This window comes from Pituophis catenifer, unplaced genomic scaffold, assembly GCF_029215685.1.
Source record: "Pituophis catenifer annectens isolate HBS135680 unplaced genomic scaffold, rPitCat1.0.hap2 SCAF_3, whole genome shotgun sequence".
Taxonomy (NCBI): Eukaryota; Metazoa; Chordata; class Lepidosauria; order Squamata; family Colubridae; genus Pituophis; species Pituophis catenifer.
In genome coordinates, this window is record NW_027256883.1 from 145,272,656 (window position 1) to 145,292,098 (window position 19,443).

Consider the following 19,443-nt stretch of genomic DNA (forward strand, 5'->3'; position numbering starts at 1 on the left):
CATCTGGTTCGGGAAGCAGCGGGATTTTGGTCTCCATTGCGGATGCCAGATCGGCCCCCTGCAAGCTCTCATCTCTCAAGGAGCCCGACCAAAGTTTCCAGCGCCACTTCAGGGAGCGCTCCTCAAGAGACGAGAGCTTGCAGGGGGCCGATCTGGCATCCCCAATGGAGAACAAAATCCGGCTGCTCTCTGGACCAGTCACCATTTACGCTCCAAGTCCCAAGCAGCAGGAGATGAGGGCTGTCTTGTGCCGCAAATATACCAAGGCGGAATCCTGATGCCGCACTTACAGCGGAGAGAAGAAGCCCGGTTTTGCTCTCCATTGCAGACACCAGATCGGCCCCCTGCAAGCTCTTGTCTCTCGAGGAACCTCACCAAAGTTTCCAGCGCTGCTTCAGGGAGCGCTCGAGAGACGAGCTTGCAGGGGGCCGATCTGGCATCCACAATGGAGAGCAAAATCCGGCTGCTCCCCGGACCAGTCACCATTTACCGCTCCGAATCCCAAGTGGCAGGAGATGAGAGCCACCTTGTGCCACTGGCTGGCACAAATATACCAAGGCGAATGCTCATGCCGTGCAAGTTCAAGTAGTGCTTCATTCCCACACTTCTTCCGGCCCTTGTTGGTGCTCCGTGCACCTCGGTCTCTCAGGGAGACGCTTGACTTCCTCTCAGCCCCAAGACACTGGCAGGTCCATGAGATGGGAGAGAGAGAGAGAATGAGAGAGAGAGAGAGAGAGAGAGAGAGAGAGAGAGAGAGAGAGAGAGAGAGAGAGAGAGAGAGAATCAGAATGAGACAGAAAGAGAAAGAGACAAAGAATGAAAGAGAGAGAGAAACAGAATGAGACACAGAGAGAAAGAGACAAAGAATGAAAGGGAAAGACAGAATGAAAGAGAGAATGAGAGGAGAATGAGAGAGAGAAAAAAAGAGACAGAGAGAATCAGAGAGAGAGTAAGTGAGAGAGAGAATGAGAGAGAGAAAGAGACAGAGAATGAAAGAGAGAGAATCAGAGAGAGAATGAGAGAGAGAGAGACAAAATGAAAGAGAATCAGAGAGAGAGAGAGAGAGGATCAGAATGAGAATCAGAATGAGAGAGAGAGAGTGGGGGAGAGAGAGAGAGAAAGGTAGGAGATAGAAAGAGAGAGAAAGAGGGGAGAGAGAGAAAGAGGGGGAGAGAGAAAGTGGGGGGGGAGAGAGAAAAAGAAAGAAATAATGAGAGAGAAAGAGTGGGAGAGAGAGAAAGAAAGAGAAAGAGAGAGGGGAGAGACAGAGAAAGAGAGAATGAGAGAGAGAGAATGGGGGAAAGAGAGAGAGAGAAAGAGGGGGAGAGAGAAAGAGAATGAGAAAGAAAGAGTGGGAGAGAGAGAGAAAGAGAATGAGAGAGAAAGAGTGGGAGAGAAAGCGAGTAAGAGAATGAGAAAGAGAGAGGGGGAGAGAGAAAAAGAGAAAGAGGGGAAGAGAGAATGAGAGAGAAAGAGTGGGAGAGAGAGAGAAAGAGAGCGTGAGAAAGAGACTTCAGGCTTCTGTGGGGCAAGCCTGAAGAAGAAAAGCGGATAAGATAGGAGAGGCTTCTGTGGGGCAAGCCTGAGGGAGAGAAGGGGATAGGAGAGGAGAGGCTTCTCTGGGGCAAGCCTGAGGGAGAGAAGGAGGTAGGATAGAAGAGACTTCTGTGGGCCAAGTCTGAGAGAGAGAAGGGAATAGGAAAGGAAAGGCTTCTGGAGGGCAAGCAGAGGAATCCACAAAGGAGCAGAAGCGGTTGAAGGAGAGCTCAGCAGGCAATTCAAGACAGGGAGAGAGGAGAGAGAGAGAGAAAGGAAGAAGGGCCAACCAGCCACATGAATACCATCTCATCACGTGACCCACCGGCTGGGAAAGACTGACCATCATCCCACCACTTGACCTGCCTGCTGAGAGGAGATTGATCACCATGACGCTACATGACCCAGGCCAGTAGAGGAGCCTGAGCTATACCGGCAGCTATACCAAGAGGGCCAGAAGAACCCGGACTCCAGTGGCCCTTTTGGGGGTAGCGCAGTGGTGAAATCCATTTTTTTTACAGCTGGTTCTGTAGGTGTGGCTTGGTGGGCATTGTGTGGCTTTGTGGGCTTGGCAGGGGAAGGATACTGCAAAATCTCCATTCCCACCCTACTCCAGGAGAAAGATACTGCAAAATCCCCATTCCCATCCCACTCTGGGGCCAGCCAGAGGTGGTATTTGCCGGTTTTCTGAACTACTCAAAATTTCCGCTGCCGGTTCTCCGAATTGCTCAAAATTTCCACTACCGGTTCTCCAGAACCTGTCAGAACCTGCTGGATTTCACCCCTGGGGTAGCGCTACACTTGTATCTTTGTAAAATGATTTATATTGTTATATTTAGTTTCCTAGTATGATTTAGGTTAATTCAGGGGTGGGTTCTAAATTTTTTTACTACCGGTTCTGTGGGCGTGGCTTATTTTGTGGGCGTGGCTTATGGGGGGTAATATGACTGGGTGGGCATGGCCAACTTTTTTTTTTTTTTACTTTTAAAAGCATTTTTTCTACAACCTTAAGAGGTTTTTTTTGCAGAAAAAAATGCAAAAAACATCCATAGATACACTCACAAGACATTTAATTGCCCGCCCTTCTTTCACCCCCCTCTGCGTACCCAGTGCCCTATTACAGCCGCTGCCTCTGGGTCCCGGCTGGGCAGCCAGCAAAACCTCTCCCGCCGCTTCCTCCTCCTCCTCCTCCTCCTGCTGCTCCAACAGGGAAGCCCCGCTGAGGGGAAAGTGAACTACCCTAGCCTGCCCATCAGTTCCTTCTCCTTCCTCCCCTCGGTTTACCTGGCTCCATCAAAGCAGCGCCGGAACCCCTAGCCCGGCTTTTATCTGCTGCCCCAAGTTTGTGCACTGAAAGGAGGCTCACTCAGCCCCTGGTGGGCGTCGAATGAAAACCCCAGCCGGCCTCCCCTCCCAAGCTCTGCAGCCGCAAAGACGGAGGCGCTTGTCTGGGGCCGGTGGTGGCGCCTGCAGAAGCCGAGGGGTGTTGAGGCGCTGAGGCAAACCCCCACATCCTATGCCTACCCCCAAGGCACTCTTTCTGTCAGCCGCCCTTCTTCCCCCCCTTTACAACCCCTTGAAGAGAAGCTTGGTGCATCTTCCTCAGTCCCGATGGAGGGAGCGGGATGGGAAGTTCCTGCCCCTTGCGAGAGCGGAGTGGTCCCTGGTTTTAGGAAGAAGAAAGGCGCTAAGCAGGGTCGGGGATAGGCATGTCCTCGGCTCCTCCATGGACACTTTTGTCAGCCAATCAGGCCTCCTTCCTTCCATCCCTCACCCGGGGATCCGCTGGGCCCCGTGCCTCCCACATCGGCTGAGCGAAGCTAAAGATAGCCCCAGGCCTCTGGAGGGAGGGAGGGAGGGAGGGAAGCCCTGGCCTGCTGCTCCTGCCGCCGCCACCCCCCTTGCCCCCAGCAAGAGCGGTTCTTGTGCTGCTGCTTCTCCAACAGCACCAGGAGCAACTGCCGGGGCAGAGAGGGCGGGGCAGGCTGTGGTGGCAGGCCGTTCTCACCGGGTAACAGACAGGCTGCTCCTGGAGCAGCCAGGAGAAGGAGAAGCTGCCAGCGGGGAGGCGAGCCGGCCCAGGAGGACCGGAGGAGAGTGCAGCTTCTCCTCATGGAGATCTACCGGTGGGAAAATGGCAGCAGTAAGAGGTGCACTGGCCAGGAAGCGGTTATGCTCCCTGGCCAGAGAGGGTTGCACAAACCTTTGCTGGAGTGAACTTGCAACCCTCTCCGGCCAGGGAGCATAACCGCTTCCTGGCTCACACATTTCTTACCACGCCCACTTCCCCACGGTAGATCTCCATGAGTGAGAAGCTGTGCTCTCCTTGTCCTCCTGGGGTGGCTCGCCTCCCCACTAGCAGCTTCTCCTTCTCCTGGCTGCTCTAAGAGGAGCCTGTCTGTTACCCGGCGAGAACAGCCTGCCACCACAGCCTGCCCTGCCCTGCCCTCTCTGCCCCGGCAACTGCTCCTGGTGCTGTCGGAGAAGTGGCAGCATGAGAATCACTCTTGCTGGGGCAAGGGGATGGTGGCAGCAGGAGCAGCAGTCCAGGGCTTCCCTCCCTCCCTTCCTCCAGAGGCCTGGGACTATGCCAGAAGTCTGCTCGGGCAGGGAGACAAGGAAGCCCCGGACAGCCCATCCTTGCCACCACCATCCCCTCGCCCTTGGCGACAGCGGTTCTCACACAGGAGCAGCTGGCAGAGAAGAGGGGATGGCGGCAGCTGCGGCAGCAGACAGTTCGAGCTGGCTAAGAGGCAACGTTCCTCTTCCTGCCAGCCTCGAGCTCAGCTCCGGGCAGCGTCCAGCCAGCCATACCTGGCTTCTCCCTGCAGCAGCCCACGTGGATCCCAGGCAGCACAACTTCGGGGCCTTTCCTCATGGTGGTGGTGATGAGGCAGGCAGGCAGTCGGGTGCACGGGAGCGATTGGCGGCAGTGCTCCTGGCTGGCAAAGGGCGGAGTCCTGGGGCTGCATGCGGGCAATGACGGTGGGCAGGGTAAGTGAGCGGCGACCGGGCCGAGAACCGGTTTGGGGGTGTGGCCAGCCAATCTTATTACCGGTTCTCTGAACTACTAAAATTTTTTACTACCGGTTCTTGCGAACCGGTGCAAACTGGGAGCAACCCACCACTGGGTTGATTATTTATTATCCTATGACTATCATAAGTGTTGTATTTTATGATTCATGATGAATGTATTATGATGTCTATGATCATGATTTATCACTTATATCTTTATGCACACTGGGAGTTTATACAGCAAAGACAAATTCCTTGTGCGTCCAATAACACTTGGCCAATAATGAATTCAATTCAATTCAATTCAATTCAATTCAGTTCTGTTCTATTCTATTCTATTCTATTCTATTCTATTCTATTCTATTCTATTCTATTCCATTCGAATTTTACAAACTCTAAACGTTTAAATATTATGAGTTATAGAAAGTATAAGCCTTTATTTTAGTAATTTTTATGTTACTTTCTTTTAAAGCAAGATCACTATCTGCACTTTCCCACATTAGTTCACAAAATTTACAGCACTAGGTACAATAAACAAATAACTAGTTATATTTCTGACTCTCCTACTCTCTTCTAAAAAAAGGATCACAGACAGAAATAGATCCATTATCACTTCATAGCTGTTTTTTAAATCATCTACGTAGAACAGAACTTTGTTCAACATATAGAGGAAATTAAATAGTGTAGCAACTTTTTTTCTCAAAGGAGCAAATTTGCCTTAAAGAGCATAATGATATGGATCATTAGACTGAGGATTTGTATATTAAATGACTGCTTCTTTTAGAATGATAGTTTTGTTTGTTTTTGAACAAATGTTCCTTACCAGCTCAGAAAATTCATTATTACCCAGATCAAGCCTCTCCAGTTGGGTCAGTTTGTGCATTGACCTACAAAAAAGCAAAGACAATTATAATCATTTTATCTAATAATAAATTTAGTAAATCTACAATATGCAAAGTGATAAGGCATGCATTGTTATTCACATTGTTAAAACTAAAGAAGTCATATCAGTCAGCATTTTTTTTTTGTCAAATTCCTGCTTTTATTATGAAAATACTTTTGGGCACACAATCTTATTATGGATTGAAGACCCCTAAGCTTAAAATACATGATATTGTGTGAGGTGGCTCTCATTTTATTTTAATTGAGATTTTAAATCTGTAGAAATATCAAAATCTGATCCTCTTCAAGGATCATTTTGATAAATGGAAAATGATTTCTGCAATATAGTATTGAAAATGATTTCAATACTGGATCAAAATGCTAGTATTTTGTAATAATGGGTTGAGGAATTTTCCAATCCTAAAGTATTGAAAATATTCTATTAAATATATAATATGAATATGCTAAGCTCACTGTACATGAGCTATATGAACAGAGATACGAAACCATATTTTGCAATACTGTAATACATATGCTAAATATTAAACATGTAATACAAATTATTCTGGCTTGGGTTTTCCCTCATTGTGAATTTTATACTGTTTCCCCTTTATTGTTGGAGTAGTTTCGATATTAAACAATCAAGGCTAACTTCTGGCCAAACAATGCAACACTTCACTTCAATATTTGGATCAATTCTTCCAGTGATGCTGTCTAGATGTGTTGAATTAATGTTCTGTAATTCTCTGCCAGAATAGTCTTCAGATTATCATCTCAGAAAAAATAGCAGGAAGAAAAAGACTAGTGTAAAATACGATTGTAGAGAATATTGATACAAAAAAGTTGAAAACTGTCACTGTTTGACTTGGAAGTTTATACAATCTATCACTAATGAATTTTGTATATTTCAACTACTTTTATGTATCTGATACTGTCTGTCTAACCCCATAATTTACTTATTAGTAACTTTTTTAAACATAATGAACAAGACATATGAGAGTCATATAAGACGTATTCTCCTCCAAAAAGAAATTGGCTATAAAAAATGAACATTATTTGACTACATAACATAATATTTTCTGTTCTAAATTTTCACCTGACTTTACTCCATTCTGTTCCTTTGATTCTTTGTCCCAATGGCTATTAATCACTGTTACAAACTAACTAGTCTTTGCCTTGTGGCTGGACATGGAAGGCATGAACAAACTGCCAGCTACTCTTTCCCAATGTCTTCTCGATTTGGGCAGTCATTAATAAAAAAAAGAAATTAACTGATATGCAATGAAGCTTTATTTACATCTTCAGAAGAATATGTGTTGTTAGATTAATTACGAAAACTCTTTTACAAGTAACTATGATCCTTCCTCCTTTCCTCCTTTCCTTTCCTTCCTCCTTTCCTTTCCTTTCCTTTCCTTTCCTTTCCTTTCCTTTCCTTTCCTTTCCTTTCCTTTCCTTTCCTTTCCTTTCCTTTCCTTTCCTTTCCTTCCTTCCTTCCTTCCTTCCTTCCTTCCTTCCTTCCTTCCTTTCTCCCTCCCTCCCTTCCCCCTCCCCCCTCCCTGTTTTATTCAATGCTGTTAAATTTACCGGGACCATAAGTGAAGCATTTATTTGGCATAAATCATTTATCTCAATGTTATACACCATTGCCTTTTATAATTACAAAATGGTTCTTTGACATTTCTGTGAGATACGGCCTTTTGAACAACAAACTATTTCGCATTATGGAGAGTCAAACAATTATATAAGAGAAAATCAACAGTAACACTGCTCTAGATAAGTACTGACCTCATAGGAAGCAGATCAGAGAATTTTACCCAATCTTATTTTTAGACTTTTTTTTAGTCTTGGAGGCAAAAAAAAAATTCAAGGTACCGTATTTTCCGGCGTATAAGACGACTGGGCGTATAAGACGACCCCCGACTTTTCCTGTTAAAATATAGGGTTTGGGCTATACTCGCCGTATAAGGCTACCCCTCTTCCAATGCACACCAAATAAAAATTAAAAAACATCAACTGGCTCACCCACAATGTAAAAGCAGCTGTGCTAGACCCAAAATGGCCCCTGCAACAAGCAGGAACCTCACACAGCCACAAAAAGCCCAAAAAAACAACTTTCACACTTCACACACACACAACACAATACAACTGGCTCACCCACAATGTAAAAGCAGCTGTGCTAGACCCAAAATGACCCCTGCAACAAGCAGGAACTTCACACAGCCACAAAAAGCCCAAAAACCCAACTTTTACACTTTACACACACAAAATTCCACATACAGCTTTGTGAGATTTTGTGTGTTTGTGTAGATAGAGTGAAACACTACAGAAACACACTAAATCTCAGAAAGCTGCACAAATATTATTTTATTTTATTTTATTTTATTTTTATTTTTATATGAAAGCTAAATTTAAAACTTCCTAAACTTTAAATGGCTAGGTCTAAAAAAGAACAACTAAAAAAAAAACCAATTAACTATTTTTTTTAACGCTTCCAAATGGGAAAAAAACTTACCCAATAGAACAGGGGTCTCCAACCTTGGCAACTTTAAGACTTGTGGACTTCAACTCCCAGAATTCCTCAGCCAGCTTTGTTTTGCTGGCTGAAGAATTCTGGGAGTTGAAGTCCACAACTCCCTGCCTGCTTGATTGCAGGCAGGGAGTGGCTTGCTGATGGAATGGATTCAGGCAAGCGAAGCAAGGCAAGTGTTGCGACTAGCAGCTAAGGTAAGCAAGCTGGAGGGGAAAAACTTTTTTCCTTTTACATGGCTCTGGCGATCCCAGCTGAGTTTCCTGATTAGCAGGCAACTCAGCTGGGATTGTCAGAGCTTGGATCGCCAGAGCCATTTAAGGCTCATCAGAGCCTTTCGGGCTGGTCTGCCTGGTTACAGGAGAATGACACCCGGCATATAAGACGACCCCCAACTTTTAAGAAGATTTTCATGTGTTAAAAAGTCGTCTTATACGCCAGAAAATACGGTAGGTATGATATGGCAGGCAAGGGCTCCAGCAACAACACAAAAGAACTAGTGGTCCAATGTTATGCACGTGAATTTACAGGGAAGCCCAACTGGGTACTTGGGAATTTATGCAATATATACTGGGTTCACGAAACTGAAGAAGCAAGAAACACCTAGGCCCTTCTGAGACTGACACTGTTGGATGAGCACTGATGAGACATCTATAAATTATGACTCCTGCATAAAGGAACATTTTATTATGTAGGGCACACATGTATAAAAATGAAAAAGCACTGGATATAAATACATATGCCCCAAACTTTAAACACTATTATTCAGATGAAAACTGATTTTTTTAAAATTAAGACTTATGGATGTGAGAAAGGACAATTAGAAAGGACTTATGGATACCTGATTTTATGAATGATATTATATATGATAATTGCAACAAGGTTACTATATACACAAATATGGAAAAATACAGAAGTACCCATAACGGAGGGATTGGATAGTGAAGATGGCAGAACTTGCAGAGAGGGCAAAATTGACTTGTTTAGTTAGGGAGACAACAATAACTACTTTTTGCCAAAAATAGACTTCTGGGTTTGCTGATTTAAATGGTCTATAGAAGAAAGGAACTATATAATGCAGTTCTAAAGGGGCAAAAATCAGTGGTGGAATTCAAAATTTTTTACTACTGGTTCTATGGGTGTGGCTTAGTGGGTGTGGCATGGCTTGGTGGGTGTGGCAGGGGAAGGATACTGTAAAATCTCCATTTCCACTACACTCCAGGGCAAGGATACTGTAAAATCCCCATTCCCATCCCACTCTGGGGCCAGCGAGAGGTGGTATTTGCCGGTTTTTCGAACTACTCAAAATTTCCGCTGCCGGTTCTCTGAATTGCTTAAAATTTCCACTACCGGTTCTCCAGAACCTGTCAGAACCTGCTGGATTTCACCCCTGAGGTAGCGCTACACTTGTATCTTTGTAAAATGATTTATATTGTTATATTTAGTTTCCTAGTATGATTTAGGTTGATTCAGGGGTGGATTCTAAATTTTTTTACTACCTGTTCTATGGGTTAGTCAGCTGGGACTCGGGAGGCAGAGAATAGATGGGGGCGGGGCCAGTCAGAGGTGGTATTTACTGGTTCTTCAAACTATTCAAAATTTCCACCGGTTCTCCAGAACTGGTCAGAACCTGCTGAATACCACCTCTGTCAGAAATAATAAAATTTTGTAACTGAAAAGAAAACTGGAAGCTGCTTTTTAAACTTTTCTTTCTCATCTCTCTCTCTCTTTCTCTGTTTCTCTTTTTTCTACTTTTTTAATGCTTTTGTTTTTGTTTATCTTTTAATAATGTAAAAATTTTTCAATAAAAACTACTAAAAATTTCTTCTGAAAATATAGGAGATATTAATAGCAAGGTAAATGTATACAATACCAACCATTTATGCTAAAATCCTAATCAGATCTATTTATATTTCAAATCCACTGAGATGAATAGACTTGTATTTCAAGAAACTGGTAGGATCAAGTAACACTAATATTATAAAACATTAGAGAAATATTTCACCAACGAATATTAGATGTAAGACAAAGAGGAATACAGAATTATAGCAGTAACAATAAATTGGCAGGATCTAAAAGCATTCTTAAAATATTCATATACTATTAGACAAAGTTCCACTTATATACCTAATTGATTCAGAAGCCATGATAACTCATTACTAAGAAAGCTAATGAACCCAGACAATGTCCTCTTTGTCTGCAGAACACTTGCAAGACTTTCTTCTCTTCTATGGCTGCTGAAGAATAAATGTATTCTGCTGCACTAAATGGACACTAGAAGTATTGCTACTAAGATAATCAGGATCGCTTATGACCATAGCCAGCGTCATAACTGATTGTTACAGCCCATGGAATCCTATTTAGACACCTACACGCTCTAAACCAGGGCTGTCAAACTCATGGCTCACGAGCTGGATGCATCATGTGCTGACCACGCCCATGCCCGGTTTAGCGAAGGGGGAAAAAGTCCCGATATGTCACGTGATGATGTAAGTTTGACACCCTTGCTCTAAACCTATGAGAAAAGTATTAAACTAAAAAGAGACTAAATTATGAAGGCCTACTAAATCCCTCACATACCATGAAGATTCAGGGGCAATTCTCAGGGCTGACTTTTCATATGTCATATTAAGCAAAATATATTACATAATGACTTAATTTTTTAAATAATTTTTAAAATTTTTTATAATATATAAAAATTCCATTTTTAGTTAAACAGTGTGTTGTCTGGGTACAGATATTTTCAGGAAATAAAAATCAAAGTGTTTACAACAATATTCATTACATTGCTATTAGTAGAATATAATAATAATAATAATAATAATAATAATAATAATAATAATAATAATAATAATAATTATTATTATTATTATTATTTATTTATTTATTTATTTATTTATTATTTATCATATTTGTATACCGCCCTGCTCCTGAAGGACTCAGGGCGGTGAACAGCCAAGATAAAATACAAAGACATACAAAAGTTAAAAAACTATTAAAAACAGATTAAATAATTTAGGCTCAAAAAACAAATTAAAACATCCAATTTATCTAAAAAAAACATTTAAAACCCGATTTAAAAGCCAATTTAAAAGGGAGAGTTAGGCCAGACCAGCCTGTTGGAATAAAAACGTTTTTAGGGCGCGGCGGAAGATGCGTAAGTCTTGGATAATAATAATAATCCATTTTAACAAACCTCCCTTGTGTCCTAATAATTTAGAATTATTTGTGCCCTAGGAGTTATAAATTAATGAAAATGGTCACATATATAGAGTGAACTTCCACCAGTAGCAGTTATTCAAAATAGTCTCAAGTTTGTTTTACTCCACAGATTAAAATCAAACTCATTTTTATGTGGAACACTATTCAAAACTACATAATATACTATAAGATGTTAATTGTTGATTGGGCTGTAATTTAAAAATTTATATGAAAAATTTAATCCAATATTTAAAATAAAAAATTTAAATTTAAAAAAGAATCTATATATATAATTTATACGAGACCCAGAATATTTAATTCAATACTTTCTACATATATATTACTAACAAACTATAAAATTAATAACATCAACATATGAAAGCAAATAAATTATGATGTTCGGTAATAATATAGTAGAAATATTTTAGCTTAGTCAATTGAATATAGATCATAATGCTAAAATTCCAATTAAAGGATTAAGGATTAATTTATAAAATTGAAATTGATTTGAAATCAGTTAGCTTCCGAAATTACACAGTATCAAATTTTGAATTTTAAAAAGTGTTCACTCTCTCCTTGCATTCCTATTGGAATATCTGATGATATACGGTATATATATTGTGATCATATACTTTATATTTTAATAGTTACATTTAAATTTCAGGTATAACACCTCTACTATGAATTGGTTCTGCAGATAAATAATTTTATTTTCCAAGTAATGAAACCTAGAAAATTTTCATTTTAATGCATGGGGAAAAGGTAATCTATATTTTTATTTATCAGTATTGAAATGGCTCTAAAATATTTTTAAAAAATGATTTTTCCTGAATAAATTAAAAAGAATTCAACATCCATCCTTTTAATATTTTACTACTATTTCTAGTTTTGCTAAACTCTGTTCGTATCATCCATCTGCAGCTGCTGTCAATTATTTAAATTCACCATAATCTAGTGCCATAATCTACTGCTACTTTTATCAACAACACATTATCAATCTTTTAAAACATAAATCTGAACATATTTTAAATGATATCAATGAAAGTGTACATCACTCAATAAAGCACATGCACGCACACACGCGCACACTCACACTCACACACACACACACCAATAGATGTGCAAATGTAGTGAGAGACATTGTTCTAATACTACATATAAATTCCTCTCAAAATGACATGGACTAATATAAGCTATAAAACAAGCAACCTGTAATCAGCCTTAAATTTAAAATGCACAGTAAATATATATTCTTCTAATGCACAATATCACCAAACATAACATACCATTTTTAAAAAATCCAGAGTGTAATCAAGAGAGAAAACATGAGTGACTCTGGCCTCCTATCTCAATCTTCATGTCTTATTAAAAGGGAGATACGCATATTCCTGTCTTGGAGAAAAGTCACATATATCGTCACTGAAGATACGGAGATCTTGAAATTTCAGTGCAACTCAGAATATGGAAATATTAAAAAAAACAAGTTACTCATACTTCCACTCCTGGTTCTTTGCTAGGAAGTACCTAAGGTTTCCATCTTTGTCTTGCAACTCTACATTGGTGCAAATCTTTCTAAACAACTGAGTTTTTTGTTCTTATCCTCCAATCATCCATGAACAAACTTTTAAAGGCAAATTTATAGACGTGGAAAGTTATAATTTCCTACATTTAAGCTATTATGAGTAATTTAAAATTTATTACTTTTTTCACTTTTGGAATTGTAGGAAGCAAAATGGCTGCTTTGACCAAAATGCAAATTAGTAACACTGCTCTTCAGTGATAAAATTCCTGGGAACTGGCCCAATTTTATCCTATCTAGAAGTATAAGTGTGGAGAGGGCACATTCTCTTCTCAAAGAAAAAGTGCATATTCTAAAACACAGTAAACATTTGGCTCAAAGGTTATCTAATAAGAGGCAGCCTCCATCAGCATGTAGTATCCCCAAACTGTTTTGATTTCATAGCATAGCATGGGAGAACTACCTCAACATAGTCTACTCGTGCTGATGCTCCTGATGCTGCCATTTCAGGTGTTCGAAAAGGTGCTGCCTTCACATCCTCTGCTGTTGGTGCCATTGTACTCTCCCAGGCGATGGGGCAAGGGGTACACTCTCGATCTTCACATGCTAAGATGAGAAAAATCAATTTCAATGCCCAAAAAGATGGAACTGCTTGAGCAGAAGAGGTGACTAAAACTACCAAATGGATTATGGCACTTAAAAGAGAGACAGCTGACTTACAACATTAGGAAATGATTTTTCCCCCAGTTTTTCTAAGTCATGTTACAATAAAATTAGAAATTTGGAGACTGAAATTTTCCCCTTCCTTAGGCCAGAGTTAAGTTGCAGAGGGCTAAGATGGGGGAAAAATATTTGCTAGTAAATATTGTTAGAAAGTCTTGATTTTTAAAAAATATTCCTCCTTTTAAGGGTCTAAAATTGTTTGGTCATGAAAGTGATTTACCTAAAGAGCTAGTTATAACATCTTATTTTTAATAGAATTCTAAGTCTAGACTTTTTTCTAAACCCAAACAAATTTCTTGTGCTTTGATTTGATAAAGTCAATACCACATGATTGTCATGTGATAAATATTTCTAAGTGAACTTTTACATAATGAAATATAGTCTCAAGCCGTTGAAGCTATTCACTGAAAATTAAAATATATATTTCAAATTCCAAATTGAATTAGCTAAAGGAATATTAAGGAAATACAAAGATTATGAAAATTGGGATTTGACTTTGAAAAATCCCTAATGTGTTAACATTTTAGGTATATTTTTTTCTGTATTACTAATATGGAATAATAAAAAAAAAGAATTCTACTATGCAAATAAACTCCGAGTTTAATTAATTAAACTTTAAACTGGATTCATTAGGTTACAGTTAGAGTTCAATTAATTAAACTATGGATCTTATTTCTCTAAATAAACAAGTTTAAGATTACATTGTAACTATGATAAACAGATTCAAATTCTTTTTACATATGTTGACATAACAATACTATTTTAGTCTCACTCTAGAATTGAATTACTTTTGGAATACTATTTTTACCCTGTTTTCCCCAAAATAAGACATCCCCTGATAATAAGCCCAATCGGGCTTTTGGGCACATGGCAATAAGGCCAAGCGCTTATTCCAGAGTTCAAAAAAATATAAGACAGGGTCTTATTTTTGGGGAAACACGGTATTATCAAATACAACTCAAAGAAAACTACACTGTATAAAACTTAAGTTTTGCTTTTTACATATTCTCTTCAATGGACAATGTGTATTTCACCTATAGTATGTAAATGTTTGTCAGCACCCGGATTTTAATTATTGCAATTTAAGAAGCATGTGAAGTCTAATGATATCTGAGGTCACACACTTACTGGAATAGATGACAGTAAATGCAGTGCAATTAAATCTGGGCAATTAAATCTGTTTTTAGTCAGGAAACTTAATTTTTTAGAGAGAAATGCTTATAGGTGGATTTATATTCTTGAAGGATTAGTTTTATAGTTTGGAGATGCTCTGGGATTCACCTTTACTTTTAATATTATCCAGAAGGCAATTCTCTCAAAGAGAGCCTTTTTTTGACCTTTAGCTAATATACTGAATCAATTATTGAGGCAGGCAATTTGGCTATAATCTTGCATACAATTGTTTCATCTTTCATGTAGACTGAATCACCTTAATATATTCTATCTTCAGAAACTCCGGTTAATATAGAATGCTGCTGCTGTGGTTAAGTACCAAGATTCTCTCCTCTGACCGCAACACTATACTTACTATAAGCATTCTACATCTGTTTTAGACAACGGATAACATCTTTATCATGTCTTTGCCAATCAACTGAAAAAAGATTAACTTTCCGAAATATTCTCCTTGAGCTGAAAATTATATTAAAAAGGCCACGACATCAAGATTTGGAAAACAAAACAAAATAGCCTTTCCTTTTCTAACAGTAGTTCCATGGATCCAAACTGTTAGTGGTCCCTCCTTTAGAAAACTCACTACAGATTCTACAGAAACATAGATGCAAGTTTAGGTATCTTCACTGAACAGATCTGTACTGTATGCAAGAGAGAAATATAATAAATGCCACCCTGCTAATAGATACACATAATTCAAGACATCCTATAATTTGCTTTTTTAAGATTAATCATTATATTGGACAAGATATAATGATACATCTTTAATTCTCAAACTATTACAACCAAATAATGCTTAATAGTGACTATTATTCCATGTAATTGTTTTGTGTGACTGAATGCTTGTATATCATCTCCTTTTAATGATCCCATAATCCCTTGCAGGGTGAAGTCTGGGCAACTGAATGGAGCTGAGTGTTTAGTGGCTGGATGCCCTTCCTGTCACCAATGCAGAGTTATATTCAGCAGATATATTCTCATTGTGCCCAGAGAGAGAAATATCTGCCTCGACCTAGGATCAAATTTACAGCCTCCTGATTGTGAAGCGAGAGCTCCACCTCTAGGCCACTGCACCACTCTGACTGGATGCTTGTACAGATATCTGGAAATGGTTTGGAAATGTATTGTGCTTTCCATAGTGTTAATTTGTTTTTACTTTTAAGGCACTAGATTTTATTATTAGGAAATAAATGGTATACAAAAATACAATAGCATTCAGGTCTCTGACAATCATCACATCTTTGGACCTACTATCAGAATTAGAGCATAGACCTTTAAAATGACAGAATCCTACTCCTGATTTCATACATATAAAAATGCATCTATATACATTAAAATATATCAATAAAGGAAATTATAGCTTCTACCTTGATATAGTCTATGGTTTTTCATCCTTTAAGACAGATAGACCAAGGTGGAGATAGCATTCCCCTACAATGCAAGAGTAATTATCTAAGTGAGGAGCTGTTTCCTGCAGACTCCCTCTACATGAACCAGCCCAAATTAGGCATATTTGAAATTGCACTTCCAGCTAAAATTAGGAGATATTTTAAGTTCCTAAATTAATTGATGCAGAAATATTTATAGCCTTCTGCAATTTCATGTTGGTGCTGTGTAACATGAGCTCTTATAATTGTCAGATGCATGCAATCGTCCATAAAGAATGGCTTGAGAATATCCAAACTTTAAAGCTTTAATATTCACACAGAATTAATATTTAGATTAAAAAAAACACAGAAAATCCTGATGGATTGTTAGATGAGTTAAAATATATTATTCACAGTAATGAGGAACACAAAGCATAAACTGTTATTATTGCAACTCATGCAAATTTAAAGAATGATGTTGACGGATGCTTCAGGGTTAGCCTAAGGCATTTTTTTGTCCTCAGTAAGGAGGAGAGGCTTTCTTCTCATTTTGGGTATAAAAGTTGATTAGACTGAATTATGTTAAGGAATATATTTTTCTATGTGTATGGATAATTAGCTTATAAAAATATTTAGTTGGTTTACATGAAAAAATGTATTATATCCAAATTGCAACAGCTTGCAACTAAAGACATGGCTATTTCCATACGTTTAGCTTTTGCTTTAATGCTCGCTTTAACATGTTCAGGCCCTAAAGTCAAGTTGGATCCTGCTGAAAAGCCATGCAAGAAAGCTTGCCATTAAATAAAGGCACTATGGAAACTGATAGTACTAAAGGACCTTGGGTACTAAGCAGTGGTGAAATCTAAAAATTTTTGCCACCAGTTCTGTGGGCATGGCTTGGTGGGCATGGCCTGGTGGTCATGTGACCGGGTGGGCGTGGCCAACATGACATCACTCATGTCACTTTCTTCTCTCTCTCTCTCTCTCTCTCTCTCTCTCTCTCTCTCTCTCTCTCTCTCCCTTCCTCTTTCTTTCTTTCTTCTCTCTCTTTCTCTCTCTCTCTCTCACACTCTCTCTCTCACTCACACACCTGGTCTGAGTAGCGGTTGCTGCGGGAGAAGGAAAAAAGTGCTTTGGGAGGGCGGGTGGCCCAGCCCGGAAGCGGCACGTCCCCCATCATGGGCTGGATGCAGGCAGTGGAAACTGAGGCGGAGGGGAGGCAAGCGGATGGCAGTCGCCCAAAGGCCCCACGGAAGCCAAGCGCACCAGGCCCAAAAAGTGAGCGAGCCTTACCATGTTTCCCCGAGGTGGCCCTTCGGCTGAGTGCAGCAGGTCTACCTTCCCCACCACCAGCGTCGGCCTTACATCTGCCCGCCCTCCTGGGGCTGCGCATGCATATCCCAGCGGAGCAGCAGTCTCGGCTCCAGCGGCAGCGGCAGGAGAAGGAAGAAAGTGAGCGACCCCTCTCAGCACTGGCGGCACTGCTCCTCTCAGCCCCAGCACAAGGGGTTGCATCTCCCCCAAGGGCTGCTGGGCCAGCGGGAAGCAACTCTCTCCCATGCAAAGGCTGGATTCCCGCCGCGAGCAACAAGAAAATCTGATCGGTCTTTGAGTGGGATGTGGAGGGTTTGTCTTCCTTCCTCATGAATTAAAAACCCACATTAGAGCTTTGGAGGAGGAGAGGGAAGAGGGGGTCTTGCTGCACAAAAGTCCCAAAGGCCATGCAAAGTTGCAAACCTCGGGTAAACTTGCAAAATGGCTGGGTCTTCCTGGCCTTTGCTGGACACTCTCCCCCCTTGCCCGCTCCCCCCAATCACTTCTGAAAGACGCAAGAAGTGTTTCGGGCAAAGGTATTGTGGGGAGTTCTTGCAGCAGAATAAAAAGGCTCTAACAGACCTGGATTGTTACGGGGCTCCCCCTCCCCTTCTTTATTTGTCTGCCCCTGCCATGTCTGGTCCCTTTTTATTTAGCTTACTCCTCTCTGGCACCACCATCCCTTTCAGCTCCAGCGCAGCCGCTGCATCTCCCCCAAGGGCATGGGGGTTAGGGTTAGCTGGACACTGACCTTGGAAGGTAAGTGGGCATGGAGGACCGCTGGGAAGGCTGTGTGGAAGGCAGGCAAGCATGGTAGGGCTGCGGGTAAGGGAGTAGGCTGCTAGCTCCCTTCCCCGCAGCCCTGCCATGCTTGCCTGCCTTCCATATGGCCTTCCGCTTGCCTACCTTTGCAAGCTGGCCACGGGAATGCTGGGAAGGCCGCGTGGAAGGCAGAAAGCATGGCAGGGCTGTGGGCCGCAGACCAGTTTGGGGGTGTGGCCAGGCAGCAGTTGCTACCGGTTCGGCAAACCAGCCCCAATCTCCGCTACTGGTTCGCCTGAACTGGTCCGAACCAGTAGCATTTCACCCCTTTTACTAAGTCTAGAAAATACTAAATTTAACTTCCTCTTGGAAAGAGCATATAGAATATATTCTGATCTGGCTTATACCCTGGCCATGAGTGCTTAATTTATATAGCTTCATTTATATAGGAAACCTCTGAAAATTTTTATCAGTAGTAAAGAGACCGATGATTAGGATGGTGCCATCCTAATATTTTTACATTGCCATTTTTATTCCTTATAAAAGGGCATTCATTATGGCAAGATCTAATGCCCTACACTCAAAGGTCATGGAGAAGAAATTTAATAACAGTAAATATATCTATGCATCTGGACAGAGGCAGAGATTTGAGACAGCTGCACACGTTTTATTGAAATGTTTTATTGGTCTGAACTTTATATCTTACCTAAACACAAAGCTAAATTCTCTTCTTATTAGCAAAAATTTGGTCTGGCCTCAGTCAGAAGTTCTAAGGTGTTTTTTTAAAATTAATTAAGGATCATGCTAGTAAAATTTCTGGAAATTTGTAAAATTCTTTGTCCTCACAATGCGTATGTGTTGGATTTGATTCATCCCTCGATAAGAATCCCTAGATAAGAATGCTGGTTTATGAAATGTTTTCTATTATTTTATCCTTTTAAAATTGGTTTAGATACATTATTTAGATACATTTAGATACATTGTTATGTTATCTTTCGGTCTAGGCTTAATCAGCATCTAAATAACCAAGTAATGAAACAATCCACAGAAGAGGAATCACTAGAAAGAACTGCTGTTTAAGGTATGTGAAAAGCCAAGAACATAAAATATAATGGATATCTATGTAAGCAGGTAGGGTTAAATGGCTTACAGGTAATAAAGTGAATCAACATTGAGGTGTAAGTTCCTTGGCCAAACTTCTTTTTCTACTGAGATTGCAAAACTGTTCAGAAAATAGGTGGAATCCTCATTTTCCCTCTATTTTGGAAATGTCTAATTTTTTTTGCAGCTGGGAGTATTGGCTTGCTTGCAGTAGAAAATATCCCACTCTGTAGGTTCAGCCTTTCTAACTGAAAAGTTCACCTCTCTCTGTCTCTTTCATTTTCCGTTTTGTTAAAGTTTTCCTCTTTCTACCTCTAGAATTC

General features: G+C 40.5%; 1 protein-coding gene across 4 annotated transcripts in view; it reads right to left on the bottom strand.

The window, feature by feature from the left end:
• LRRC7 (leucine rich repeat containing 7) overlaps positions 1-19,443 on the bottom strand; it is a 128,921-nt gene that overhangs the window by 67,452 nt on the left and 42,026 nt on the right. For all 4 annotated transcript variants that reach the window (XM_070939465.1, XM_070939464.1, XM_070939463.1 and 1 more), the window contains exon 6: positions 5,375-5,438. In XM_070939465.1, the coding sequence (XP_070795566.1) occupies positions 5,375-5,438 (64 nt within the window). The remainder of the gene's footprint in view (positions 1-5,374; positions 5,439-19,443) is intronic.